The 27,267-nt window shown below is 40.1% G+C and overlaps 1 protein-coding gene across 1 annotated transcript in view; it reads right to left on the bottom strand.

Moving 5' to 3' along the window:
* The window catches only part of sytl2b (synaptotagmin-like 2b), a 24,851-nt gene extending 154 nt beyond the window's left edge, over window positions 1-24,697 (bottom strand). The window contains exons 1-19 of the mRNA XM_061682188.1: window positions 24,597-24,697; window positions 20,611-20,768; window positions 20,224-20,329; window positions 16,337-16,385; window positions 16,169-16,238; window positions 15,711-16,098; window positions 14,568-14,704; window positions 14,269-14,445; window positions 12,425-13,597; window positions 8,390-8,503; window positions 8,252-8,302; window positions 8,094-8,185; window positions 6,939-7,108; window positions 6,209-6,311; window positions 5,893-6,054; window positions 4,424-4,508; window positions 1,628-1,724; window positions 1,347-1,552; window positions 1-842 (exon numbers count right to left, since the gene is read on the bottom strand). The exon at window positions 1-842 is cut by the window's left edge and continues 154 nt beyond it. Coding sequence (XP_061538172.1) covers window positions 694-842; window positions 1,347-1,552; window positions 1,628-1,724; window positions 4,424-4,508; window positions 5,893-6,054; window positions 6,209-6,311; window positions 6,939-7,108; window positions 8,094-8,185; window positions 8,252-8,302; window positions 8,390-8,503; window positions 12,425-13,597; window positions 14,269-14,445; window positions 14,568-14,704; window positions 15,711-16,098; window positions 16,169-16,238; window positions 16,337-16,385; window positions 20,224-20,329; window positions 20,611-20,768; window positions 24,597-24,697 — 3,588 coding nt within the window. The 3' untranslated portion in view covers window positions 1-693. The remainder of the gene's footprint in view (window positions 843-1,346; window positions 1,553-1,627; window positions 1,725-4,423; window positions 4,509-5,892; window positions 6,055-6,208; window positions 6,312-6,938; window positions 7,109-8,093; window positions 8,186-8,251; window positions 8,303-8,389; window positions 8,504-12,424; window positions 13,598-14,268; window positions 14,446-14,567; window positions 14,705-15,710; window positions 16,099-16,168; window positions 16,239-16,336; window positions 16,386-20,223; window positions 20,330-20,610; window positions 20,769-24,596) is intronic.
* Window positions 24,698-27,267: the final 2,570 nt, after the last annotated feature.

Below are 27,267 nucleotides of genomic sequence, written 5' to 3'. Positions count from 1 at the left end.
CAAAAAAATCCTCTCAGTAATGTATTATGTTTATTTTTTTTTAATTATTCTAATTAACACATAATTTATTTAATTTTAATCCCTTGAACTAACGTCTAATTTTAGGACACAAAAATGGTTCTCCAGTTTGGTTTATTGTATTATTAGTAGACGGAAGTCTCAGAAGTCTTTGTTACTTTTCTAAAATAAGAATACAACCGAGTCACGGTTACTATTCTTCCTACGGCTTTTATTCTATTATTGTCTGTCATGTTTGTCTTTGCGCAAGTGGTTGTCCTTTGGCATACACATAATGTGGGACCTTATCATCCTCTGGCTATGACCATGCTTGTAAAAAGCCAATTGTTGCTGACGTGAAAGGAATGCTGAACTGCTGGATTTAATGAGCGTGTACATGATGAAAGCTGCAGTAACAGAAAGGCGACAATGACATTCATTCATTCATCAAATGTACTAATGGGCCTTTTAAACCTTTTTTGTCGGTGGTGAATGACTTTTAACACATCCAAAATGAATAAATTTGTTATTTTTTTTTTTTTTTTATTAGACACTTCATTGTTCTCTTTGTTGTTGTTTGTTCATCTTCGGCCCGTTGAAAAATTAATAGAAAATATCAAGAAGTCACTATGGCTTTTTGCACATGAATTTCCAAATGTTATTTTTTAAGCGGAATAACAATTAATGTACTTGTACTTATTTGAAAGCCGTTTTGCTGGAGTTCAGCATGCGCAAGGGCAGTACACCCTCCGCCCATTCGTTAGGTGACGCCACCATGCGCTCCCACAGCGCCACCTCGTCGGGCGTGGAGTCCATCCAGTCCACTGCTGACCCGTAACTCTTTCCTGAAGAGAGGCAAAGAAAGAATTTGCCTCAAGCAATATGCCGTAAATGATCTCCACCAGCAAGTGGCAGTAACATGTTCATTATTCATGCCTCGTATATCAGAGATTTTTGAAGCAATTGTTTTTCTATGGGTTTTTACAGCATACTTACTGTAACACCCTCGCATGTCGCCGAGGCACTTTTCAGCTGTTTATTGGACGTCGGGAGAACAGTAAAACACAAACACTCACGCAGGAGCTGCTGTCAGCCACAGTTCACACCAAGACACTCACACGCAGCAACTGGTGTTCTTACATGTGGTCACTCCACAATGTTGTCTGCCTGTGTGTTGATGTGTGGTACGTTGGAATCGAGTTCCTTGTGCAGTATTAAAGATGATGTTACATCATGTGTTCGTACAAAAAAAAACAATCGATGTCTCCTCCATCTGCAGCTGAGTAATTTGAAGCTCTGTCTAAACACTAAGGCGTAATGCACTGCAATGTCGTGTTCAAGTGCGGTACCCGTGCCAGCTCCGAGCCTGAGTCCGCCTAGCAGGCTACTGGCCAGCTTGTCCCGGTCCCAGACGGTGAGCTCTACGCAGGCCTCGGCCAGGTCCACCTCTCTGATGCCATCGTACACCATAGTGTGGTTGAACACGGGTTCCGCCGTCCTCCTCAGCATGCGAGTCTTTTGACGACTTTTGCGGCTCGTGTCGGGCAGCATGAAGCTGGAACGGACGCGAGAAAGGCGTCAATGCATCAATGGCATCTGCGCTAACGACTTCTCTTAGTGCCGTGAATACCATTTGACGTAAGGGTCGATGGTGGCTCTGATTAAAGGCAGGCTCTTGCATTCTTTCACCCAAATGTGAATCTCTCCGGTGGTGGGAGCTTCCTTCGCTAAACCAATAAAAGGAGACATTAAAATATGTTTTAAGCACTTTGAGTAGGCTTGGGAGATTAATCGATTTCATTCATTATCGTGAACCCCCATTCCAGACCCTCCCACTATGGATGAATCGTCATAGACCACATAAAAACATTATCCCTCCCAGATGTGTTAAACACATTTCAACTTATTCAAACACACATTTTAAACACATTGTAAATGTGTTAGAAGAGACAGAAAATTGCAAGTATAGAATATTTAGAAAACACTGTAAGTGTTGTAGTGTAAGTAAGTATATGCCTTTAAGAGGCGGGGCCTTGTGGGGTGGCATATAATGGAGAGAGTCTGCGTGAGTGTCTGGGCGTGAGCTGTGGCCGACAGCGGCTCCTGCATGAGTGTGTTCATTGTGTTGGTGTTTTACTGTTCTCACGCCTTTCGATAAGTAATAGTGCTACGGTGACTGTGGCTCTGCTTTCCCACACGCGAGAGCATTACAGTAAGTGTATGATAATAATATTTTGTTGAGGCAGCTTCTGTAGCTTTCCCACTGACATGCACTTCTTATACTAACTCTTATACTAACAACTAACAACATGGCTACAAACATAGATACGCTGGTATACAGTGGTGTGAAAAAGTGTTCACTTCCTCCTGATTTCTTTTTTTTTTTCCACGTTTGTCACACTTAAATGTTTCCCAACATCAAACATATTTAAATATTTGTCAAAGGTAACAAGAACACACAAAATGCAGTCTTTAAATGAAGGTTTTTATTATTAAGGGGGGAAAAAATCCAAACCTATATTGGCCCTGTGTGAAAAGATGATTGCCCCCTGAATCAAATAATTGGTTGGGCCACCCTTAGCAGCAACACTGCAATCAAGCGTTTGCGATAACTTGCAATAAGTCTCTTATAGCACCGTGGGGGAATTTCGGCTCTCTCATCTTTGTAGAACTGTTGTAATTTAGCCACATTGGAGGGGTTTTGAGCATGCACTGCCTTTTTAAGGTCATGCAAACATCATCTCAATAGGATTCAGGTCAGGACTTGACGAGGCCACTCCAGTCTTCATTTTGTTTTTCTTTAGCCATTTAGAGGTGGACTTGCTGGTGTGTTTTGGATCATTGACCTGCTGCAGAACCCAAGTTCGTTTCAGCATGAAGTCACAAACAGATGGCCGGACATTCAACTTCAGGAATCTTTGTGTAGACAGCAGAACTCCTGGTTCCATTTATAACAGCTCGTCTTGAAGCATCAAAACAGCACCAGACCATCACACTACCACCACCATATTTTATTGTTGGTATGTTGTTATTTTTCTGAAATGCAGTGCTACTTTTCCGCCAATTGTAATGGGACACACATCTTCCAAAAAGTTAAACTTTTGTCTGGTTAGACCACAGAGTATTTTCCCAAAAGTCTTGGGGATCATCAAGATGTCTTCTGGCAAAATTGAGACGAACCTTAATGTTCTTTTTGCTCAGCAGTGGTTTTCGTGTTGGAACTTTGCCATGCAGGCCATTTTTGCCCAGTCTCTTTCTTATGGTGGAGTCATGAACGCTGACCTTAACTGAGGCAAGTGAGACCTGCAGTTCTTTGGATGTTGTTGTGGGGTCTTTTGTGACCTCTTAGATGAGTCGTCGCTGCAGTCTTGGGTTATTTGTGGTTGGCCGGCCACTCCTGGAAGGTTCACCACTGTTCTGTTTTCACAATTTGTGGATAATGGCTCTCACTGTGGTTCGCTGGAGTCCTAAAGCTTTAGAAATGGCTTGATAACCTTTTGCACACAGATAGCTCTCAATCACTTTCATTCTCATTTGTTCTTGAATTTCTTTAGATCCCAGCATGATATCTAGCTTTCAAGGATCTTTTGGTCTACTTTGTCACGCAGGTCCCATTTAAGTGATTACTTGATTGAGAACAGGTGTGGCAGTATCAGGCTTGGGTGTAGTTAGAGAAATTTAACTCGGGTATGATGAACCATGTTTTGGGGGGCAATTACCTTTTCACACAGGGCATGTATATTTGGATCTTTTTCTCCCTTAATAATAAAAATCTTAATTTTAAAACTGCATTTTGTCTTTATTTGTGTTGTCTTTGACAAATATTTAAATTACTTTGATGATGGGAAAGATTTAAGTGTGACAAACATGTAAAAGAAATCAGGAAGGGGGCTAACACCTTTTGACACCAATACACTTCAGTAGTCAATGTTGCCAAGTTAGCAAAGTGGTTGCTATCCTTATAGTGACTTTTTCTGGCCTCTCAAGTGGCTATTAAAAAAAAAAAAAAAAAAAAAAAAAAAATGGAAAAGTGACTTAAAACCCACTAAGAAACACACAACATAAGCTGAATCATTTTCACATCGTTTTCTATGCCAAGAAAGGAACTCCCTGGAAATCAATTACAGAGATCATTGTTAAAGAGATGGTGTCCATTTTCACATTGCAAAAGCACAGATTCCTTAATGACAGAAACTTTTGACATGAGGTATGTGCTGTCAAGCCGCAAATAGGTTGCGGAGGTCTTCTTGCCTCACCTGTACAACTCTCTATGAGAAAAGCCCACGAGAGAGCTTCGACAACAGACATAGATCAGCCCCTGGAATAATGTCATTGTAATATGTTTTTTCTATAGCCATTGGGAAATAAATTATTAAAATTAGAAAAAAAATATCGATAAACTTTTTAAAATATATTTTTAAAATACCTTCACTGTGGATGACCTTAGGCAGGAAGCGTATAGCCAGTCTCATCTCTCCTTGTCCACTTGAGGGCGCCAAGGTTGCTGTTGACTAAAATAAAGGACAAACCAAACATGACACTGCAAGATTCCTTTGATACTTGTTGGCGCCATATTACAATATTTTAGTTTTGGTCTCAACACAAGGTGGAGTATAAGCGCAAGAAAAGGGATATGGGTAAGCTGAAGGTAATCAGCAGTGGGTGTGTGAAGACTGCACGTGTTGTTTTTTTAGTTCGATTTTAGTTCATGACTCCATCCATCCATTTTCTGAGCCGCTTACCCTCACAAGGGTTGCGGGAGTGCTGGAGCCTATCTCAGCTATCAACGGGCAGGAGGCGGGGTACACCCTGAACTGGTTGCCAGCCAATCGCAGGGCACATATAAACAAACAACCATTCGCACTCACATTCACACCTACGGGCAATTTAGAATGGAAGTGAATAAATGGGCCTTTTTACCAAAAGATAAGCACAATTTGGTTTTCTAAGAACATGTAATGGAAGGACTTTTTACCCATCTGCCCCCTCAGTGGCTCAAATATATTTGTTTTTATTGGAAAGACTCAATAAAATGGTAAACAAGCTTTGTGACTAAATTAGATTCAAGGTGACTACATTATTCAACAACCAGTGAATACATCAGAACATCTAAAGTCGAACAAAGTTTGTCTTTTATGCTCAAGTAGAAATAGAAATAATCCATTCCAAAGACAAACTACCACTGTCATCAACTCTTAATTCACTGCACAGATCACGTTCGAAGTAACTATCCATCCATCCATTTTCTGAGCCGCTTCTCCTCACTAGGGTCGCGGGCGTGCTGGAGCCTATCCCAGCTGTCATCGGGCAGGAGGCGGGGTACACCCTGAATTGGTTGCCAGCCAATCGCAGGGCACCTACAAACAAACAACCATTCGCACTCACAGTCACGCCTACGGCCGGCCAATTTAGAGTCTCCAATTAATGCATGTTTTTGGGATGTGTGAGGAAACCGGAGTGCCCGGAGAAAACCCACGCAGGCACGGGGAGAACGTGCAAACTCCACACAGGCGGGGCCGGGGATTGAACCCGGGTCCTCAGAACTGTGAGGCTGACGCGCTAACCAGTCGGCCACCGTGCCGCCTCGAAGTAACTAACGTTTTTAAATGTCATAAAAGTGTAAAAGTATGTTAATAGTTTCTAACAGTAAAAGCTTTAAAAATTATCTTAACTTTTATGACAAGTGACCAATGCTGACAAACTTGCAAAGATAAATGACAGCTTGTTCCTGTGAGGCAAGCATCTTTACATTAACGCTAAATGGTGTAAAGTCCGCTCATCGTCTTTTATTATTGTTACATTGGCCATCATGTACTGAACAACCAGGCCAGAGAGTGTGTGTGCGTGTGTCTGTGTGCGTGCGTGTGTGTGTGTCCGTATGTGTGTGTGTCCTACCCTGGGTTTCAGGGCAAAGTCGTTCATGTGGGTGTGGTCAAAGTTCCAGTTGGAGAGGTCCACATCCGCTTCCCCCAAGAAGTTGTTCCGGCCAAACGTGTCATGATGCCACACTGAGAGAACCAGCGTCTGCGTCCTGAGATAGCCTATGCTAACACGATACTGAAAAACATGTGGACACACGTTAATCATAACAACAACAAGGACAATGATAGTCAAAATAATAATCATCATCATAATAACATGCTGTATATATCAACATACAGTAAATATTAAGCGTGGGAAAGTGTGAGATGTACAACTTAAGTACACTTACCCTGAGGATCTCATTAAAAGTCGGATTAAGTGTCTTCTTCTTCACAGACGTTTTCTTCTTTCCCAGGTGAATTTTGTCAGGAACAAGGTAGCTTTTGACATAGCTGGTAAAAGGACAAACAAAAAATTAGTTAGGAAGTAAAATTCTTCATCACATGCGAAACAATAGGTGACAAAAAGTAGTTTTTGTATGCTTTATTTCGAGTTGTTTTTATTTTTAACGTATTTTTGCATCATTTACAATAATGCATTATATATCTGTATCTTTAATCTCTAGTTTAAAAGAATGGTTATTTCAAAATATGTTGATTTCATTTTACTCTTTTTATTGAAAAAAATACAATTATTTTTAAATGTTTTATTTTTCAATCAACATTTAACAATCCATTTAACTTGCAACCTGGCCACAGTGGAAAACTTAATTTGCTATAATTTGATTGGAAGAAAGGCCCAAGCAAACGTGATTAAGTCTGGAATGCTGGTGATGTATGATATCTCGTATCACATTTTGTCAATTGAGGAATTGCACAAAACTGCTTGTGAAAATATGTTTGTGGTTGGGACTACTGAAATAAACAACACATTTCTACATTCATGTAAAAACAGTGCAAACTACTAACACTACAGATCAAATGCTCTCAGCAGCCATATACAGTACAATGTGGGCCTCAGATTTCGTGCTGCCCAGATAGTCTATGCTTAATTAATAGTGCTTTGTCTACAGTACTCACGGGTCTGAGCGGCCTCTTTTGGGGTCGACGGCCGCCAAGTCGCGGCACTGGGCCACGAAGATGTGGAACTCCCTGAGCTTTTGAACATAGTTGATGGAGAACTGGATGCTCCCTTGCACCTCGACGCCACCGAAGTCACCGTTGTACATAGTCATCGCGCTCCCGCGCAACTGAAAGCCAACACACACAAGAGAGCCAGCTCTAGGTGTATTCAATGTATGTCAAGGGAAAGGAACAAAGGAAAGCCATAACACACTTTAATTCATCTGAGACACTGTTTATGTCCTTCGGTGCTACTGATTTGGTTAGCAAAAGAGTTCAGAAGGGCTCAGCCGTTAACTCTTCAACCTCCATGTGTGAACGATACCATATGTGGATTGAGATAATCAGCAGAACGGCAAAAACAGAGTTGCGTAGCTCCATGGAAGATGGACAGTAATTCATGTGGCAACACACTAATTCATCAGCGGAACTGTTTATGTTCTTCAGTTTTTCTGTTTTGGTCAGCAACATAATTCAAATGAGCTCCAATGCAGTGTGTGAACTACTGTATAAAGTCTACGAACTGACATAATCAGTGAAATAGCAAGAATTGAGGTGCACTCTGTGTGGAATTCATTAGTGGCGTAGCTCCCCGGAAAGGAAACATGTGGAGCGACCACGTGTTAGTCTAGTGGAATACTGATCGTTGTTAAAGATTACATAACTCAGCTTTAATACTTTGCATGGACCTCGTTTACAACATTAAGCGAGTCTCAAACCTTAACCTCATTCGTGAGAGACTGTGTGCTTCGGTGCTGCCGTTTTGGAATCTGAGTTGAAATGGGCTCTTTAATGTCCATCTGTTGATTGAGTTTATGAACTGAGAGCATTACAGTTGCACCCTGTTTTTCCTCGCAGAAGTGTTTTCTTCTTTTTTTTCCATTATAACCAAGTAGTTAGTATAAGCGGTTCATGCAGCAGTGAGTGAGTGAGACGTACAGGTGACACAGAGGCCAGGTTAGAGGAAGAGTCCATCATGTATATTCCATGCTGAAAAATGTCCTCGTAAATGTGGCTGTCATCCTGCAACATACACGTAGTGCATCATGCATGGGGAGCCGTGCGTGCAGGGATGTGCAGAGCAAGCGGGATGCCGAAAAGTGCATCTTTTACCTCCCTCTGCAAGACTAAGGGGACAGACTTGCTCATCTTCTTCAGGTGGTCCTGGTCTGAAAACAAGTGTGAAGAAGGGGACATCATGGGACCTATGAATGAAGAAAGTACAAGGTGAGTAAATCAAACCCTAATTATTTACAGCTTGAAACTATTACCGTCAATGGTTCGCCTCAGGTTTGTCTTTAACTCTTGTCCTTTCTCTTGTCCTATCAGAGAGGATGAAGTCATGCGTGTGTATTCAAAGGAAAAAAACAACATCTCACAGTGAGGATGATGATGATGACGATGCTCACTTGATGATAAAGACCCTGCTAGGTCCTCCATACTTTTAGCCAGACCTTTAGGCCGGACTTCTGCTCGCCGCAGTGCTTTCCTCACAGGATTGTCCTCGTCATCGTCACTTTTGCCTGACAATGGAAAAAAGGGGGCGCTAATTCATTACAAGAAGCAGTCATTTAAAAGGCAACATGGGGCTAGCTTGAGTAGAAGGAGCTTAGTCTACCGCTAGCTTTCTTGTTGCAATGGGCCTTTTCACAGCAGTCATTTTGACATAGTTGAACAGTACACATACAGCTGTCAGGATGATGCTAATGGAACAAGAATGAAGCCATTCTATTTTGGTGAGAAAACGGATAAAGGTGCAGATACACAGTTTGATGGTATCAAACCAAATCATAATGACGCAGTCTAATGATCATCTTTCATGAACCAGGAAGTAAAAATAATGGACAATTGGAAACATGCTCACATTGTAATAACAATAACAAAGAAAGAAAGACATTGTTAGCGTTACTGGTGTGCCTTAAGAACCTTCCCGGCCCACAAGCCAAACATGGGCCAAAGACTGCAAGTATTAACAAAAGACTAACCTTAGCAAACAAAGATAACACAGACACGGACGCAAACTCACGGATACAATAAGGTGTCCTCTGTTTGTCGAACAAATGCTTCACAAAAGATGGTGTTGCTTCATTTTTGTCCAACAATAAGACAATGCCACCTCTATATCGGCGTTATTATGTTTTGGTCAATTCAAACAGAAAAAGAGTACCAAATAGTAGTTTTTGACTTGACATTTCCTTGGTTTGAAAACATGTTTTATATGTTATAGCAGTACAGTGGAACCTCAGATGATCTGATCACAAGTTGAATACATTCGGAGTCTCAGTCCGCAAACTGGAACGTTCATGAACCAAAGCAATATTTCCAATTCAAATGAATGGAAATAGAATTAAGCGCACCCAGGTGCACTGAGATATCAAGCTGGGCGACTACCGCCAAGCCAACGAACAGCACTCTTTTGTATTGATGGCAGTAATGCCTAAGGCAGTGGTTCTCAAACCTTTTACACCAAGTACCACCCAAAAAAACACTTAGCTTTCCAAGCACCACCAAAAAGACCAACATTAAAATACAGTAGTGGTAAAGTGTTAACTAAAGCCGAAAAAGAGGTTTTATTCCTAATAGTGTATTTCATATTATTGTATGCTGCTGTAACAAAATGCACAGTTTCAACATTAACACTAAAAGTTAAACAGAAATTGTACTTGTACAATTAAAAAAAGATTAGATGCAAATTATTATACTTAAAAGTTAAATACAACTGAATTGTACTACAAATATATACTGTACTTGAAAAGTAAAAGAATGCACATGTTGTATGCATAGCTATAAGCTTCATTCTAATATGTTTGGTTGTAATTTATGTTTTAAATTGGTAATAAATTCAATGATTGTTTTGCATACCACGTTAATGCTGGGAGTGTTCGTCAACCAAAGCATAGTTCAGTTCATTTCAGTATTTTGTACTTTCTTGTCCCAAATAAAAACTTGTCTTGCAGACAAGTTAAAACACAGTTAGGACACTTTATAAATAATATAATATAATTTAAAATATGTAAGACAATTTAAGAAAAAGTACACCATACAAAGGTGACACATTTTTTGACTGGTTAGCACGTCTGCCTCTCAGTTCTGAGGACCTGGATTCAAATCAGGCCTCGCCTGTGTGGAGTTTGCATGTTCTCCCTGTGCCTGCGGGGGTACTCCGGGTTCCTCCCACATCTCAAAAACATGCATAGTAGGTTAATTGTGGACTCTAAACTGCCCATAGGTGTGAATGTGAGTGTGAATGGTTGTTTGTTTATCTGTGCCCCGCGATTGGATGGCGACCAGTTCAGGGTGTACCCCGCCTCTCGCCCGAAGATAGCTGGGATAGGCTCCTGCACGCCCGCGACCCTAGTGATGATAAGCGGTACGGAAGATGAATGAATGAATAAACCATACAAACAAGGCCTATGCAGTTTAGGGATGTAACGATCTCACGGTTTGATTTTATCATGGTATTCATCTCATGGAACGATAATTAATGTGATATTGTGGGAACTTTCACGGTATTGCAAGAAGACACACGGTATTGCAGGAAGGTTCACGGTACAGGTGGTGCAAAGAGGCAAAAGCAGGAGAACCAAAAAAAAAAACCTTTCTTGATCTTCTTCTTGACTCTTGCCGAGTCCATAGGTTTTAGTAGTTTCTGTCCATTTTCGCAGTTATTTGTGAAAAAGACAGCTTCAAATTATATATTACCGTGCACTTCTATCCATGTCCATCCAATGATTACATTCAAATGTTCGATAATATTATTGTGAGCAATATTATATGCTCACAATAACAAAACTGTCCACTGAGAAAGTGTCTGTTCAATAATTTAACAGTAGTTACTATATTGTCAGATTTTGGTATTTATAACATTAGAAATTGGATACTGCTTACTAACAGTGACTTCTTTACTTGAATCCAAAAATTCAAGTGAAGTCGCTGGAGTTCTCTTAAAGGCATAAGAATCCTTAGTTTCTCTTCCTCCGCTTAGAGATATTGTAGGATGATTTATTTTTTCCGAGCAGCTTCTGTAATATATTTAAATTTTAAATGTGGACATATTATTTGAAGATGGGGAAGTATGTCAGTTTTATGTTTACATTTAAATCTGTATTTGTATGGAGTGGACCTAATTCAATATTTAATTTTTGTGACTACTGTTATGTATTGGCAGAGGGATATGTTGTAATGGGGAGTCAGAATCGTTATTCTCTCTCCATGTGATGTTCTTTCACCCACAAGTTTCGACTTGAGGTGTACACTCACTCGTATACCACTAAATAGTGCTGCTGTTACAATATGATTAAATAATTCGGTGGATCATCTCTTCAAAGGGGAGCGGTGGGGGCCGCCTGCGGAGGGCCGGCTAGCGGGGCTTCGCGAAGCGGCGGTCCACTAGCAGTGGATGACGGCCCGCGGGTTTGCTGGGACGAAGGCCGGCACGAACAACAAGGCTGCTCTCGCCCAATCATTTCCGACGTGACGCTCAGACCGGCACAGAGGTGTTTCTGCATCCCTCCTAATGCAGCCTTTTGATCACGTGGGCAAGTCAACCAATCAGTGCATTTTTTTGTGACATGGTCACATATCACATTACCCGTCCAATTGGGTGTGTTTATTCTCTTATTGAGGAAGTGGAGCGCTTTAGTCTGGCTGTAGCACCCTGGCTAAGTGGTGTGGTTGCGTATAGCCGTCCCAAAACAAAATTTTAAATACGGCTCATTATTTTATCCCGAGACAAGACCACAATGATATCGAGGCACTTTTAATTTCGCGATATCGCCTTATCGTGAATATTGTTACATCCCTACAGTTGACAGATGAAAAAGACTGGCTGATGCAACGTTATACTTTACCTGTTGTGTCATTGTGCAAATTTAGCAATTTTATTGCTCTAGGAGCAAATAAGTCTCTTGTCCTATGAGTCCTGTATAAGGGGACTCAAAATCTCCGGCCGGAAGGAAGGACCTTAAAGCAGTGGTGTAGGGGATGTCCTTCCCAAATCAGCATGGCTATGGCCTTTTTGAGGACCTGCTTTTCAAAGATAGCCATCAGAGATAGCGTCACGTGTGGACGACAACAGCATAAGCAGTATAGAAAATGGATAGCTCATAGTGCGTGACCCGAGCCAATATTTCTTTGAAAATTTTGTTCGCAAACTGAATTGCTAGTGAACCGAGTCATTCCTGAATTGAGGTTCCTCTGTAATTACAGTAGTCAGTAGTCACTGACAGTGTATGGCTAACTCGCCTGACTTCCATGCAGGCAGCGTGGGTTCTATTCCCACTCAGTGATGGTGTGAATGGTTGTCTGCCTCGATTTATGCCCTGTGATTGACTGGCGACCAGTCCAGGCTTGTCCGAAGTCAGCTGGGATAGGCTCTAGCTCCCATCGACAGGACTGAATCGTGGAAAAGCAGTGTAGAAAATGGATGAATAAATAGTACTTACAGTTCAATAACAAGGGGTTCCTTGTGTTAGACCAGGATTCGGCTGTGCTGCCTACAGGTGACTTGGAATCAACATCTGTACTGTTGCAATTTGTCCACACGTGGCGTGGACTTATCTTTGTGCTCCTCTTAAAGCCTCGCTCCTCTGAGTCCGTGAGGATGCTGGTCCTCACAGGTCTGCTAAGGCCCTCAGAAGCCTCCTCGTCGGGTGCCAGGGTGCTCGGCACATTGGCCATCCCCAAGTAGTGGCTGTAGTCTCGGGGCACGAATGCCCTCGCAAGTAGGGTCTCGGTTCCGTCCGAGGCTCGCCCGATGTTCTGAGAGCGATCGACACTTTGCTTCCTGCTTTGGGAGTGGACAGGGCTGACAAGACTTTTAAGCCTTGGTTCTTCTGGATCAACAAGAGCAAACATACTGGTAGCACGACGCAAAGACCTGCTGCGACTGCTGGAATGGCTGAAGCTGTCCTTTTTTCTCCTGGGACAATGAACCTCCTTAGGGGGAGTTGGTGGTGGTCTTGTGACTCTGTCTTCCATACTTGAGTCTTTCAAGATCTTTTTAGGTTCCTTTGGTGGGCCCAACTCCGGCAGGTTGTTTTTGTTCGCTGCTTTCAATGCAGACACAATCTGTCTATCGTGAGACATTTCAACGGGAGACAAGCGTGACTCAGGCTCGGAATAATGTAACTCCTGAGGTGGTTGCGGAGTAATGAATTGTCTTTTGGGGCTTTTGAGCTTGCAGTCTGTGGTGGCATCATCCCAGAACTCCAGCAGACTGTTAAATTGTGCTCGGCTCCCGCCAAGTGTGGGTGACATTTTATCTATTCTCTGATTCAGAGGCAAATCATTCAAATAGTTTCTATCTTCTCCATCGCTGCCTGAATTGTTGCCAATGTTCTTCAGGTCGAACTCTGATTTAGTTAACCTCTTGTTCAGCTTTGTATGCCGCATGGCTTTGGGTTTACCGCCATCATACGAGGGCTTGCTTGTCTCCTGCTCCCAGAAAGATTTTAGTTGCTTGATCTTCTCTGCGGTACTTTCATGCCTGGGATGGTTTTGTCTTTGAGAATGAGGACTATTTGGACTATTTCTTTTGGGTGACTGAGCATGGTCTTCACTGGAACTCCTGGGTGTTTTGCAGATGTTCTCCACATTATTTCCACATGTCTTGAGGTCTGCAAATTGGATACTTTGGGAAAAACTGATATTCTCTGACTCTGGACTTGGAGGATCTCTAGACTGGTAATGGGTGTCTGGTTGGACTAAAGAGAGCACTTTAAACTCCGGACTGGTCTGCAGAGGTGACTTTGGCGCTAGTTGCTCAACAAATAACAGCTCAACGTCTGAACCTTTTCTTTCAGCTACTTGGGGATGAACAGTCAAACTATCAGGGTATGCATAGTTTCCCAAGTAGAAACTGTACTAACTCTTGGTCATGTTTCAGTTCAACATGCTGACTTCCATCCGCTCCATTTGCAACATAGTTTATTTTTCCATTGAATACGCCAGAGTGAACATTTGGTGTCTTATCGTTTCCTTCTCTTGTCTCTGCTTTGTCTCCAGATACCATGGATGTAATGGTTTTGGGGTATTTGATGCTGTTCTCCCAAAATGATTTCATTTGGGCGATGTTGTTGCTGTCATGGTAATCATTTTTCACATCCCTCGCCACTTCCCTGGCAGTTCCTTCTGACTGACCTATCATAATCTCAACTGATTCCTTCTCATGAATACTTCCAACATCTTTCTTTAAGATCTCCTCACTTTCCTGTGCATCAGGCTACATGGTGTTGCTCCGTATTCCTTGAGACTTTCGGCCCATCTTTCCTATTCAGCCAGTCGCTACTGTCGGTGCTGCGGTTGAACCACTCCAGCACTTTTGCGATGGAGTCCTCGTCATTGCCAGTGGGACTGGAGGTCTGGTTGGTCAACTTTAAAGAGTGTTTCTGTTGGGATCTCTTTTGTGTCTTCTGATCGGACGACTCGATAAAGTTGATATCATAGGATATTGGAGGGTCTGCACCTAAAAGTAAAAAGTATTACCATGTAGGCGGAATATGAGCGACTCAAGGAAGGTAGGGTGCTAAGTCTTAAGAGACAACTCATTGCTTTCACTGACTGATAATTGCACTGATCAAGACTTACCTGCAGTTCTTTGCCATTCCGGCTCCTTCACTGATGACATCACACTGCCGCCAATCACTCGATCATGATCCAGAATTCTTTCTGCATTCAAATGCTCTCCTAGGGTGGGATTGTCTTCGGTCATCTGTGCTCTCTCTCTGTCAAGTAATATGTCACCTCAGGTAAATATATAACGAATAAATTAATACAATTATTTTTAGCATCAAATTTCCAATGGTATTTGGTCAAATGAAAATGTCATTGAAGGCCGTCGAAAGCCTGTCCAAGCAACAGGTGGTGCTATAACCTCTACCCCTCAGGCGACTTCGGCCAATCAGAAGACTGAAGAAAATAAGTCCCAGAAAAGATCCAATGACAACAGCAAATGTTAATCAGTTTTCATTATCCTTAACCACAATTGAAATCTGGACATAAAGCCAAAATGCATTGAAATATATACATTTCTTTCTGAGAATGTGTGTGTCAGCGAGCCATTAAAATTTTTCTGGGATTTTCTCTGCCCATGACTTGGAAGCTAGGCTAGGCAAAGATCTGCCATTTTCAAGCAAGAGTCAGACAACACAGAAGCAACTATCAAGTCAAAGACAAAAGGTAGGCAAAACTGCAGTGCTAGCACAGATTTGCATTACCTAAGAGCATTATTAGTGTTGGCTTCTGATAAGCAGCATATACATACATAGTAAAATTGTTGACATGAGGCAAAATATGCAATTTGGCGATGGCCACATACACACTACATTAATTGTCAAGTGTAATTCGGCAATTTAGTGATGAAGTGCTCCTTCCATGAGTAAAAATACAATTGATGCTTTTATGACTTTATGGGTGCTTTCTTTTTTTTCTTCACACTCTGCACAAGCATGAAGCCCCTCACCTCGTCACAACCGCATAACTCTGCTCGTGGTCATCCTGGTAACAAAATCCCTACTCACCATTGGGACAGCAGTAGAGGGCATTGGGATGAGCAGTGGTCAATTTAGGACCCCCTCCTCAAAACAGGCTGAGTATAGTGAGGCTAAAACTAAAAAGGTTGTAAAATATTCTGCAATTCACGATCCTTTGGGTATTTTTACGACCGCATTCCGCAGACACCTTATTAAGACAACTGTCTCCTTGAAAATGATCTCTAAGGTTTCCACTCACCTGTCTGCTATAATGGAAGATTTCTTTCTGTCTCCCTCCAGACTGGAATGAGATAAAACCTGTGAGTCATCATACAGGAGCTGCTGGGGGATCTCTGAAGAAGCAGAATGATGGGCCAACACCGCGGCCTCACTCTTGGATCTGTTGGAGCTTCCACTCAAGCCCTGATTAAGGGTCTGTCTCGGGGCAGGGGCGACCCCAGCCAAGACCGGTTGAGGGTCCAAGTCTACGCCATTGCTGTCCGACAGGATGGGGGTCCGCCTTAAGACAAATGTCCTCTTTTTAGGGATGGGCCTGAAACCTGCAGAGGAGCCCTCGGATGTCATGGAGGTCCCTGATGTCTGACTGCTTCCACCCGGTTGCTGATACTTCAGAGGGGATGTGGGCTCTAAGGAGGGGGAAATGCCATTTTTTAAACTTTGCATTCAGATTGATTTAACAGAATTATTTTTGCTCACCTGTCTCAGAGTCCTCTTCAGTTGGCTCAACAACAATGAGGGAAGCTCGATTAAAAGGGTTGTGTCTTGCCTGGAAGGAAGGCAAACAGCAGCAACAACAAAATTATTGTTAAAAATATACTCAGATACAAGGAAAAATATATATTTTTCCAGAGCAAACATGCCTACCATTCTTGGAGAATGGACTGCTGATGTGTGATCTTCATTCTTTGCATTACTACAGGGAAAATATAATAAATAAATAAAATGTGCAAAATTTTAAAGGGGACATATTATGGGGGGTGGTGGGGGGAAATAAAAAAAAATTCACATTTATTTAAATAGTTGGGTGTCCGGAGTATCTGTCCACCAATCAAGTGTGAAAGCATATAGCCTAGTAAATCTTAAATTATCTGCTTGTTTCTGAAAATGTGTCTGTAAGATAGCTGTTCTGCACTTCTGTCCAACTGGAATAGTGGAGATAATTTGCATAACAAGAATCCCAGTTTCTCCACCCATAGCATAATCAGATAGGCTGGGTGAAGATTCAGAGTCACTTTCAAGTCATGGCCAGAGTGAGGAAAAAAATACATAATATATCAGTTGTTCAAATTTAAAAAGACAATCTATCACATAATGTAAAGTCAATAGAACTGTGTCAAACTGTTACTATCGTAAACTAGTTCATTGTTCAGATTATAATTTAAAAGGTCCCATATTTTAGCTATTTAAACCTCCATAGGTCTGTCTAACATTGACTTAATATAAAAGTCATTTCATTTAAAAAAACACCTTGGTTTTGTCATACGTGTGTCCAGAAAAGGCCCTTCTGACAGCTACTTCTGTTTGACCCAGTTTTGTATCCGCTTTGTCCATATTTGGCTAATATCGCCTCCTTTCCTCTGACAAAAAAAAATAAAAAATTGTACCGGCATTACCAGATAGCCAGCAACCCTTTACTGCTCAGTGACTGTTTTTTTTTTTTTTTTTTGTCAATGTCTTTATGTCTCAAAAGTGTTCTCTGTCAATTGACTGTCTGTTGTCGTACTAGAGCGGCTCCAACTACCGGAGACAAATTCCTTGTGTGTTTTTTGGACATACTTGGCAAATAAAGATGATTCTGATTTTGATTAGTTGCCTCTGTGTAGAAGACCCACTTGTGAGAGCACACGTGTTTGTTTGGTTGACAGCGCTGGCTCAGGAGCAGAGAGGTAGGCAGAGATCTTCACTAGTAAGGTAGATGAGCTCGAGACATTCCAATGACCTGATTTCGGGCCTCCCAGCAGAAAAACGTCTCGACCTCAGGAATATGTGGACAATTTTCTAATTCATTTTTCACATGTTTACTGAGGCACCAAAGAGCCAATATTACATCCAAAACACTACAAAAAGTTGGTTTGGTAAAATATGGCATCTTTAAAGAACATTTTAACAATGAAAAAAACTATTCAACTCACTGTCACCTATTGCTGGTAAAATTAATTTTAAGATGAAGAGCTAGACCCTTTCCGAAGTTCCAGTGAGTCCCATTTCCTGTTCTATGGTTATCATCACACTTTTACTCTTTGATGGCACTGGTACTTCTTAGTGGCGTCATCGCACAAAAACAACAACAACAAAAATAAACATTTAGATGCTCACTGAGCCAACGTTTCACCAGATTTTTATGATGATGACATTTGAGATGTATTTGTTTTTTTTGTTAAACTCTAAAATTAAATTATAACTGCATTTGGAACATTTCTCTGTTGCACATAAAATACAGTTCGGAAAGCATTCACAGCACATTTTTCCACATTTTGTCATCTCACAGCCTATTCCAAAATTTATTACTTGATTTTTATCCATCAAAATTCTACACACATCCCATAATAACAAGATGAAAAATGTGTTTCATTTCCAAAAATGAAGAAATCACATGTACCTAACTATTCACAGCCTTTGTCGTGAAACTCAATACTAAGCTCATTCGCATCGTGTTTCCTCTCATCCTTGAGATGTTTCTACATCTTAATTGGAGTCCAACTCAGGTAAATTCAGTTGATTGGACATGATTTGGAAAGGCACACATTTGTCTATATAAGGTCCCATAGTTGAAAGTGCATGTCAGAGCTCTGAAACAGGATGTCTGAAGGCCCATGTCTGTGAAAGGGTACTATTCCACCCCCCCCCCCCACATTTTTTTAACTTTCAATGTCCCATAAAGTAATAAGATTCCATTAGGTCCCAAAGGTTCCATAATCCGTAAATGGAAGAAGTTTGGAAAACCACCACGACTCTTCCTTAGAAAGTCTTGTGGGTGCCGAAGGTGCATCAAAACCTTTCATTATGTCATTATGGGGTGTCGTGTAGAATTTTGAGGAAATAATTATTTATTCAATTTTGCAATTAGGCTGTAACAACAAAATGTAGAAAATAGTGAAGCACTGTGAATACTTTCCAGATGCAATGTATATGAAAGAATGCAGAAGGCACAGGCAACAATCACAATAGGTGTAATGTTGCACACCAAAAGCAGCACACTTTAAGGCTTTTAAATAATCCTCTCAAATGCACGCTTGTAGAGTGATTGCACACGGGAAAAAAAAAAGAGCAGCAAAGTCAAATATTGACTGTTAAGAAACCGCGTTTAAAATGTCTTGGATGTGCCATTTTGTCAAAGCTTTAAACCTAAGAAGTCCACTTCCCCTCCCACACATTCAACAACGTTTATTTAATTTAGACACTCAACAAACAAGAAATTGACATAACATCAGAAAACATCTCATTCCCTTTCATGGCAGTCCAAATGCCAAACATAGGCTGTGTCACAGCAGCCATTGCTTATTTAGAAGCAATGACGCAGAGAGTTCTATTGAGTTAAACACTTTGTTTAACATGCACAGCACACGGGACTACCAGGACTCAAGTACAGTATTCACAGCACCAATGCAGGCTACTGGTCTCGAAGAAAGTCACATATTCCCTGCTGGCACCGCCTCTGTTTACACGTGGCAAGTCACAAGACACGCACACACTGACACACTTTGACACACACAGGTAGTGTGGGAGAGAAGCTTCAAGGTGAGCAAATATTGGAAAGTGGAGCAGTGACCCACCAGATTACGGGATGTCCTTTCTATGTAATACAAAGCAGTGCTAATCAAGAAACATTTGCCTAAACTGGTCGTGATAAAATGAAGGAACATTAGGGCCGCATTGAAAAAAACAAAAAAATGGTAAAATAATGTCATGATAGTCACAAAAGCATGAGGAAAAAAGTAGTAAAGAAAAATAAGGTCATACTTTTTTATGAAAACCTTTACGACAAAAAAGTAAAGTTTTTTTCAAAATCAAACTTACAAGACAGAGAAAATTGTAATGTCACCAGAATAAAGTTCCATTGAATGAGAAACGTTATAATATACAATACCAGGAAAGTTTTAACTTAAGAGAAATGGTGTTACAAGAAAAAAATTTTACATGAGAAAAAAGTACCAGTAGTTGTACTTTTTTCGATAAAGCCATATGTCAGAAGAATTAAATATTTGTTTTGAGAAAAAATAATAATGTAAAGGGAAAGAAAGTTAAGAATTAGGTCCATCCATCCATTTTCCGTAAAAAGTGGTAAAGACACAAATAAAGTTTAATGATGCAACATCAAATTTCCCACACAATGAAAACACAAATTCTTTTAACTATTATGAATCATTCCTTCTTGTAAATTTACAACTTTTTTCTGGTTAATTACAACTTGTTCCAATAATATTACAAATACTCTCAAATTTAAGTTGTTCATCCCTCGTAATATTGCAAGTTTATTTTCACATATGTTTGTTTTTTTCTAGTAACTTTTTTCTCATAATATCTTGACTTTATCCTTGCAAATGTATTTTCTTTAAAAAATACAGTATTATTCTCATAATACTACAACCTAATTTTCAAAATTCTGGGACTTGATTCTTGTTATATATTTTTTTCCCCCCTTTCAGCCTGGCCCTGAAACATTCTATGAATTCTTCCTAGGAACACGTAACCAGGAAATATACTGTGTTGATTATTGTCACATATGTAAAGGCAAAGAAGAGGAAGTGTACTTTGGTTCCTGTGGCATGTCCAAACATCTGGCAGGTTTCTGTGGAGCCTCCACGCCAGAACGTGGAGTGCCGGGTGCTTTCGGCCTTTCAGCTCTAAAAGAACCTTCTGCAACAGGAAGCATTGATATGAAACCTCTGAAGGTATTATTAGCACAAGACCTTTTCACCATGGCGTTGTTATCCTCCTCATCTGGCAGCGCAACCCCAGACACAAGTTTTTGTCATCTTTTTCACTTCAGTGCAGTAGTCATTTACGTTCTGTCACCCAGAAGTACCCATGTGCCTATCGTTTACAACCGTTATGACAACATCTATGCTATGCTATGCTATTCATTCTCTCTCTCTCTCTCTCTCTCTCTCTCACTCACTCACTCACTCACTCAGTACCTGAAGCTCTCCTCTGTTTCATGGAGGCCAGGATGATTTCGGAGCCATGGATTCTGCCCATTTGTCTGCGAGACTTGGCCTCATAGAACCACTGGCCTGTCAGGTACTTCAACTTTGAGTCTGATGATGAACCTTGGCTCAGGATGCTCTCTAGTTTCCTGGTGGGGAAACGGGAAAAGGAATACTTTCATTTTTGCAAATTCCATTTAAACTATACAGATCATATGAAATATAAACATTTGGTAATCACCTTCAAATTCAGATAATGAATTAAATAGATATGCAGTAATTTAAGAAACTGGTAACTTGGTATCTTGTTAAAAGCTATTTACCTCCAATGGGTACACAAATTAGATGGAAATTCCTGTAAAATTAACCTTGAAGTTTTGAAACGATATAATGATGCGGGTGACAAAAAACATGGTCATTACATCATCATATGATGGTATATTGACAAAAAAATTACAGATCTGAAAAGCTGCCATGAAGACCTTTAATATGAGGTACGACCCAATTTGGTTTGCTGCCAATCTATTTTTTATTTCTTTTTAGATGGGATTGGAATTTATTATCATTCTATCTATCTATCTATCTATCTATCTATCTATCTATCTATCTATCTATCTATCTATCTATCTATCTATCTGTCACCCATTCATCCATCCATCAAGCTTTTTGTGGCACATAGCAAGATTTAAAGCAAATAAATCAGGTTTTTTTGGTCATTTTGATGTTACATGAGGGTATACTGACAAATGCATTACATATCTCGTCAGCAGGAACAATAGGACTTTTAATTTGAAGTACGACTTTATGAGATTTGCTCCAATTGATTTTTGAGCTTTTGAGCTTGGTACGGTTTTTATGGAGCACGGTGAGATTTCAAGAAAACAAAAAGTGTTTCATGGTTACGGCCTCATCATGCACTAGTCTATTGACAATATTCAGTAAGTGCAGATCTGTCGCCATGAAGACCGTTTATGTGATGTACCTATGACCTTATGTGGTTTGCTACCAATAGATTTTTGAGTTTGTCACTAGTGAACTTTCTTCCTGGAAATCTAGCTACTGCATGCCCACCAAGGCAATCACACAAAGAGTATGCAATTTTTGTTTTTATCCTTCATGTTGCACTGTTGTTCGTTCGTCACAGACACACGGCACTAATCTTCAAATGTGCTAAAATACGAGGTTGCTACGGAAGGTGCAAACCGATGTGCCAACAGAAATGTGTGTTTACTTAATACTGTTTAAAAAATGTGATTCAATCAGAATCAGCACATGATAGGTCTTGGGAAAGTGGCAAACATCTCCATCGAGTGGAAATTGAATCAACAAAAGACGGGTGTCATGTGATGAGAAGGCAGGGCATTATTATGGGATGTCGTCATAATCCTCTTAGACGCACGCACACACATTGAGAGAACACACTGGCCAGAAGCCTCCACTTAAGCCCTGATGAAGATCATATTGTCTGCTCGCATTCTTCATGCTGCTTGTTTTATGAAGCTTTGAATTTTGGCACTCGATGAACTTTGAACCCTGGCACTCGATGAACTTTGAATGCTCAAAGGCCACAACATTAGGTGCACCTGTACAGGTCCAATGCTGTATAAAAGTTCTTAGTTTCGGTTTACCTTTAAAAAAAAAAAAAAAAAAAAATGTATATATACATATATATATATATATATATATATATATATATATATATATATATATATATATATATAATTATTTTCAATAAAATTAAAATTACGCTTTTTAACGTCACTTTTGTCATGCATGATATCACCTGATACCTCATTTTAGCATGCATGAAAGAATAAACTTTTTTATTTGACTTACAAAATCAAATTCTCTCCACTGGGTGTACCTATTAGTAGGTATGGGGACATTTTCAAACAATACAAAAATATATACATATATTTTTTTTAACATTGCATCATCATTCGAGTGAACAAACACATATATACATATACACACACACATATATACATATACACACATATATATACACATATATATATATATATATATATATATATATATATACACACACACAATGACAAAATAATCTGTTATTCCCACCACCAGAGTCATTTTACACACCACCATCCTATACTGTCGAGCCACACTCTCCCCTACCACTACCTTCGTCGGTAACCTCCTTCAGATTACATTGTCTGGACAAGATGTAATCCACCTGCGTGCTTCTACCTCCGCTCTTGTAGGTCACCCTATGTTCCTGCATCTTCTGGAAAAAAGTGTTCACTACAGCCATTTGCATTCTTTTTGAAAAGTCTACCACCATCTGTCCCTCCAAGTTCCTTTCCTGGATGCCGTACTTATCCATCACTTCTTCATCACCCCTATTTCCTTCACCAACATGTCCACTACAATCTGCAGCAATCACGACTCTCTTTCTGTCTGGGATGCTCAGAACTACTTCGTCTAGCTCCTTCCAGAATTTCTCGTTCACCTTTAGGTCACATCCTACCTGTGGGGCATAGCCGCTAATCAAATTATACATAATACCCTCAATTTCAAGTTTCAGCCTCATCACTCGGTCTGATACTCTTTTCACCTCCAAGACATTGTTAGCCAACTCTTCTTTTAAAATAACCATTTCTCTTCCCATCTACACCATGGTAAAATAATTTAAACCCTGCCACTAAACTTCTAGCCTTACTGCCTTTCCACCTGCTCTCCTGGACACAGAATATGTCAACCTTTCTCCTAATCATCATGTCAACCAACTCCCGAGATTTTCCTGTCATAGTCCCAACATTCAAAGTCCCCACATTCAGTTCTAGGCTCTGTGCTTTCCTCTTCTCTTTCTGCCGAAGAACCCGCTTTCCACCTCTTCTTCTTCCTCGACTTCGACCCACAGTAGCTGAATTTCCACCGCCGCCCTGCAGGTTGACGGGGCCGGCAGCGGACGTTGTTAACCCGGGCCACGACCGATCCGGTATGGAATTCTTTGGGTGAACGCTGATATTTGTTTGGCAAAGTTTTAAGCCGGATGCCCTTCCTGACGCAACCCTCTGCATTTATCTGGGCTTTGGACCGGCCTACAGTTTGCACTGGCTTGTGCCCCCCGTAGGGCTGCATTCTCCAAGTATCACTATAATGACCTAAAAAAAATGTATAAGCACTGTGACATTTGCAGTTTAAACCTGAACACTGTGCTTAAAAATAAGGAATTTAAAAACTGTATTGCACATAAATACAAATTTTACCTAAATTTATGTTCGAAAACAAATACTTCCGAGAGATTAACTGCAAATGAAATTGTACTTTAAAAGTTAAATACAACTGATTTTAATTCAGTGATTCTTTCGTGTATCAATAGAAGGAGCCCACGTACCACACTTTGAGAATAACTAATACGGGCTGACTACACACAAATGAATATAGTTCACAATTATATTTCTTATTTTAATGATTATTATCTTACTGCTGACAAAAACTCACCATCTCATGTTTAATTAAACTTTAAATGAGTTGCCCATTTTGAACTTAACTACAGAAATAACCTTTCTACCATATTCTGATTTATTATGAACCTATACACATTTGTCATATCAACTCTTTCAAAAAATATATTAACATGAGATACATTAGGCTGTTTCTATTGTACTACTCTGTACGTTTGTCACCAGAAAGCAGCTGTACATTATGTTGTGGCCGGTACAAGGGGTTCTTTGCCCCCTCCTCCTTAGCCGTGACTGGCCGTTATAGCTAATATTTCACATTCTTGTGTGTGTCAGACAATGAGGCCGCCCCGCACCCCCTACAGTTATCCGCTTCTGCTCTGCCCACGTGTCCATTAACGGAGTTTCTTCACGTCACATTCCCAGCCGCCACCCTGTTATTGTATTTGTCTATTCCAGGGCTGTTGGACCACAGGCTCGCGGGTGGTGAAAAGCCGAGATAAAGTGTTCTAAAGTAAAGCCCCTAAATGCTTGTAACATATGACGTTAAACCTGATTCTCTGCTCCTCGGCCTGTTTGAGTTGGGCGTCCCTCCTCAGCACGGTCATGATGACGCCCCGCTCCTCCTCGGTCAGGAAGCTCAGGTCGATCATCCTTCCTCGTCGTCCTCCTCTCCCTCCTACAGTGGGGGACGGATTGGGAAACACCTGGAGAAGCATGGAGCGGTGCATTTGATTACACACGCTGCACAGCACATTATTGCATGTAAATATACCACAAGCCTTTCCAACAACAGTTTTGACTGGGTCCCCAATTGTAAATGCTTGTAAAATGTCTTATTGGCTTTTTCATATATTTTTGTTGTATTAAAAACACACGATTCATATACAGTGGTGCCTTGAGGGACAAGTTCAATGTGTTCCGTGACTATGGTTGTAATGCAAAACACTTGTCTGAAATAATGTTACCCCCATTAAAATGAATGGAAATGTCATTAATCTGTTCCAGTCTCCCAAAAAACAAATGAATATTTTAGTAATGTTTTTTTGGGGGGTTTTGTTTGTGGTTCTTTTACACTGGAATAGCATGCTCTATAAAAACATACAGAAATGACAATTACATACAATGCAGAGAATTAAAATTTTTGCCACATATTTTGCTTCAATTTAATGGACATTGTGCTGCTCCTTCTGGTGTGTGCATCCTGGTCACTTAGGGGCAGTATAAGAGATACTGAAATGAAAAGGTTAGGGAACCCCTGCTTTAAGCCAAGCAATGGAAAACTTGTACGTACTTTTTCTTACATATTCCATTTCTATATAGTTTTTTTTACATTTTATTTCAATTTGTACATTCTATTACATTTGTATCCATTTTATTTAAAATGTTACCTTTTACTCTATTTCCATATTGTTTATTTTATTCCTTCTAATCGTATTTTATTTAAATACACAGTCTATAAATTTTTAGATTTGTTTATTTTTCTTTATATAAATTTTCAATTTTTTGTATTTGTTTTATTTCTTCCATATTTAATTACATTTAATTGATTGTATTTCTTCAGGTAATAAGGAAATTATATTTTTATCATGTAAAATGTTGAGTCATTTATTTAGAGAAACTGATAATTTTGCAGTGATCACTTAATTTACTTGATTTCATCAGCAAACACGCCAACTTAATGACACTGAATGACATTAAAATGTAATATGATTTGCCCATTTATTTTATGGCTTCCACTAACAAGCAATCTATGATATTATATTGTTAAAATGTAAGCATTTAACTATTTGAAGCAGCGTGAGGTGAAAACAAAGAACAGTTAACAAGCAGAGCACACTTCCAATTCCACCAGAATGATGCAATTACAGAAAATAGCCAATGAGGAAGTACAAATGACGGCTTTGCAAAGAACTGCCTGCCACTCAATGCATTTGTTGTTGTTTTTCTTACACTTTGGCTTAGAAGTGAGACAAACAGCAGATGAATTCCAAACACACCAAAAAATAGCAACATTTGGACACACATTTGAACTGCCAATAAAAGTCTGACGGAATATTTTTTTTTTATTTTTCCCCCCCCATGAACCATAAATGAGAAAAAATTGTAGCATTCTTCCCCCTAAAATATTACATTACAGTGTGTGGATCTATATTCTGACACAAAGGTTCCCCCCCCCCCCCACTTTTGTGTGTCTTTTTATTTCATTTATCCATGCCTGGTTGCAGGTGGAGAACTGTTGGGAGCTTTTTCAAATATTTGCACTAAGATGAATATTTTAATGTGGCATTTCAGCCAAGACAATGATGAGGTGTCATAAGATATTAAGATTAAAAACTAAAATGTATTATTCACACTAAAGTTTGACTGTATTTTTAATTTTAAAGTATTTAATAAAAACATTTTTATATAATAAAGCTAATTACATTAAACATATCAAATTTTGAACAGTGGTAGCACATCTGCCTCACAGTTCTGAGGATCCGGGTTCAAATCCGGCCTCGCCTGTATGGAGTTTGCATGTTCTCCCCATGCCTGCGTGGGTTTTCTCCGAGTAATGCGGTTTCCTCACACATTAAAAAAAACAAAACATGCATGTTACGTTTATTGAAGACACCAAATTGTCCGTAGGTGTGAATGTGAGAGTGAATTGTTGCTTCTTTATATGTGCCCTGCGATTGGCTGGTGACCCGTTTAGCGTGTACCCCGCCTATCACCTGAAGTGGGATAGGCGCCAGCACAGCCGTGACCCTCGTGAGGGTAAGTGGAAGGGAAAACTGATGGATGAATGGAAATTTTGTAGTTTGCTACTTTCCTGAAGAAATAGAATTATCCATCCATTTTGTGAGCCGCTTCTCCTCGCTAGGGTCGCGGGCGTGCTGGAGCCTATCCCAGCTATCATCGGGCAGGAGGCAGGGTACACTCTGAACTGGTTGCCAGCCAATCGCAGGGCACATATAAACAAACAACCATTCACACTCACAGTCACACCTACAGGCAATTTAGAAATAGAATTAATTTAATTAAAAGAAAAAAGGAATATAAAAACATTTCATAATGTATATAAAATATTTTATGACTAATTCTATTTAGGAAAGTAAAACATTCTGAAATATACTTCATACACTCACCAGACAATTAGGTGCATAATGTAATGAGATCAAATATAAAAACTGTTTTACATTAGATTATGTAAAACAGTTTTACATTTAGATTACAAAGT

This window comes from Phycodurus eques, chromosome 7 (assembly GCF_024500275.1).
Source record: "Phycodurus eques isolate BA_2022a chromosome 7, UOR_Pequ_1.1, whole genome shotgun sequence".
Classification (NCBI taxonomy): Eukaryota; Metazoa; Chordata; class Actinopteri; order Syngnathiformes; family Syngnathidae; genus Phycodurus; species Phycodurus eques.
Note: the sequence above shows the minus strand (reverse complement) of the source record. Positions and strands in the feature narration are given on the sequence as shown.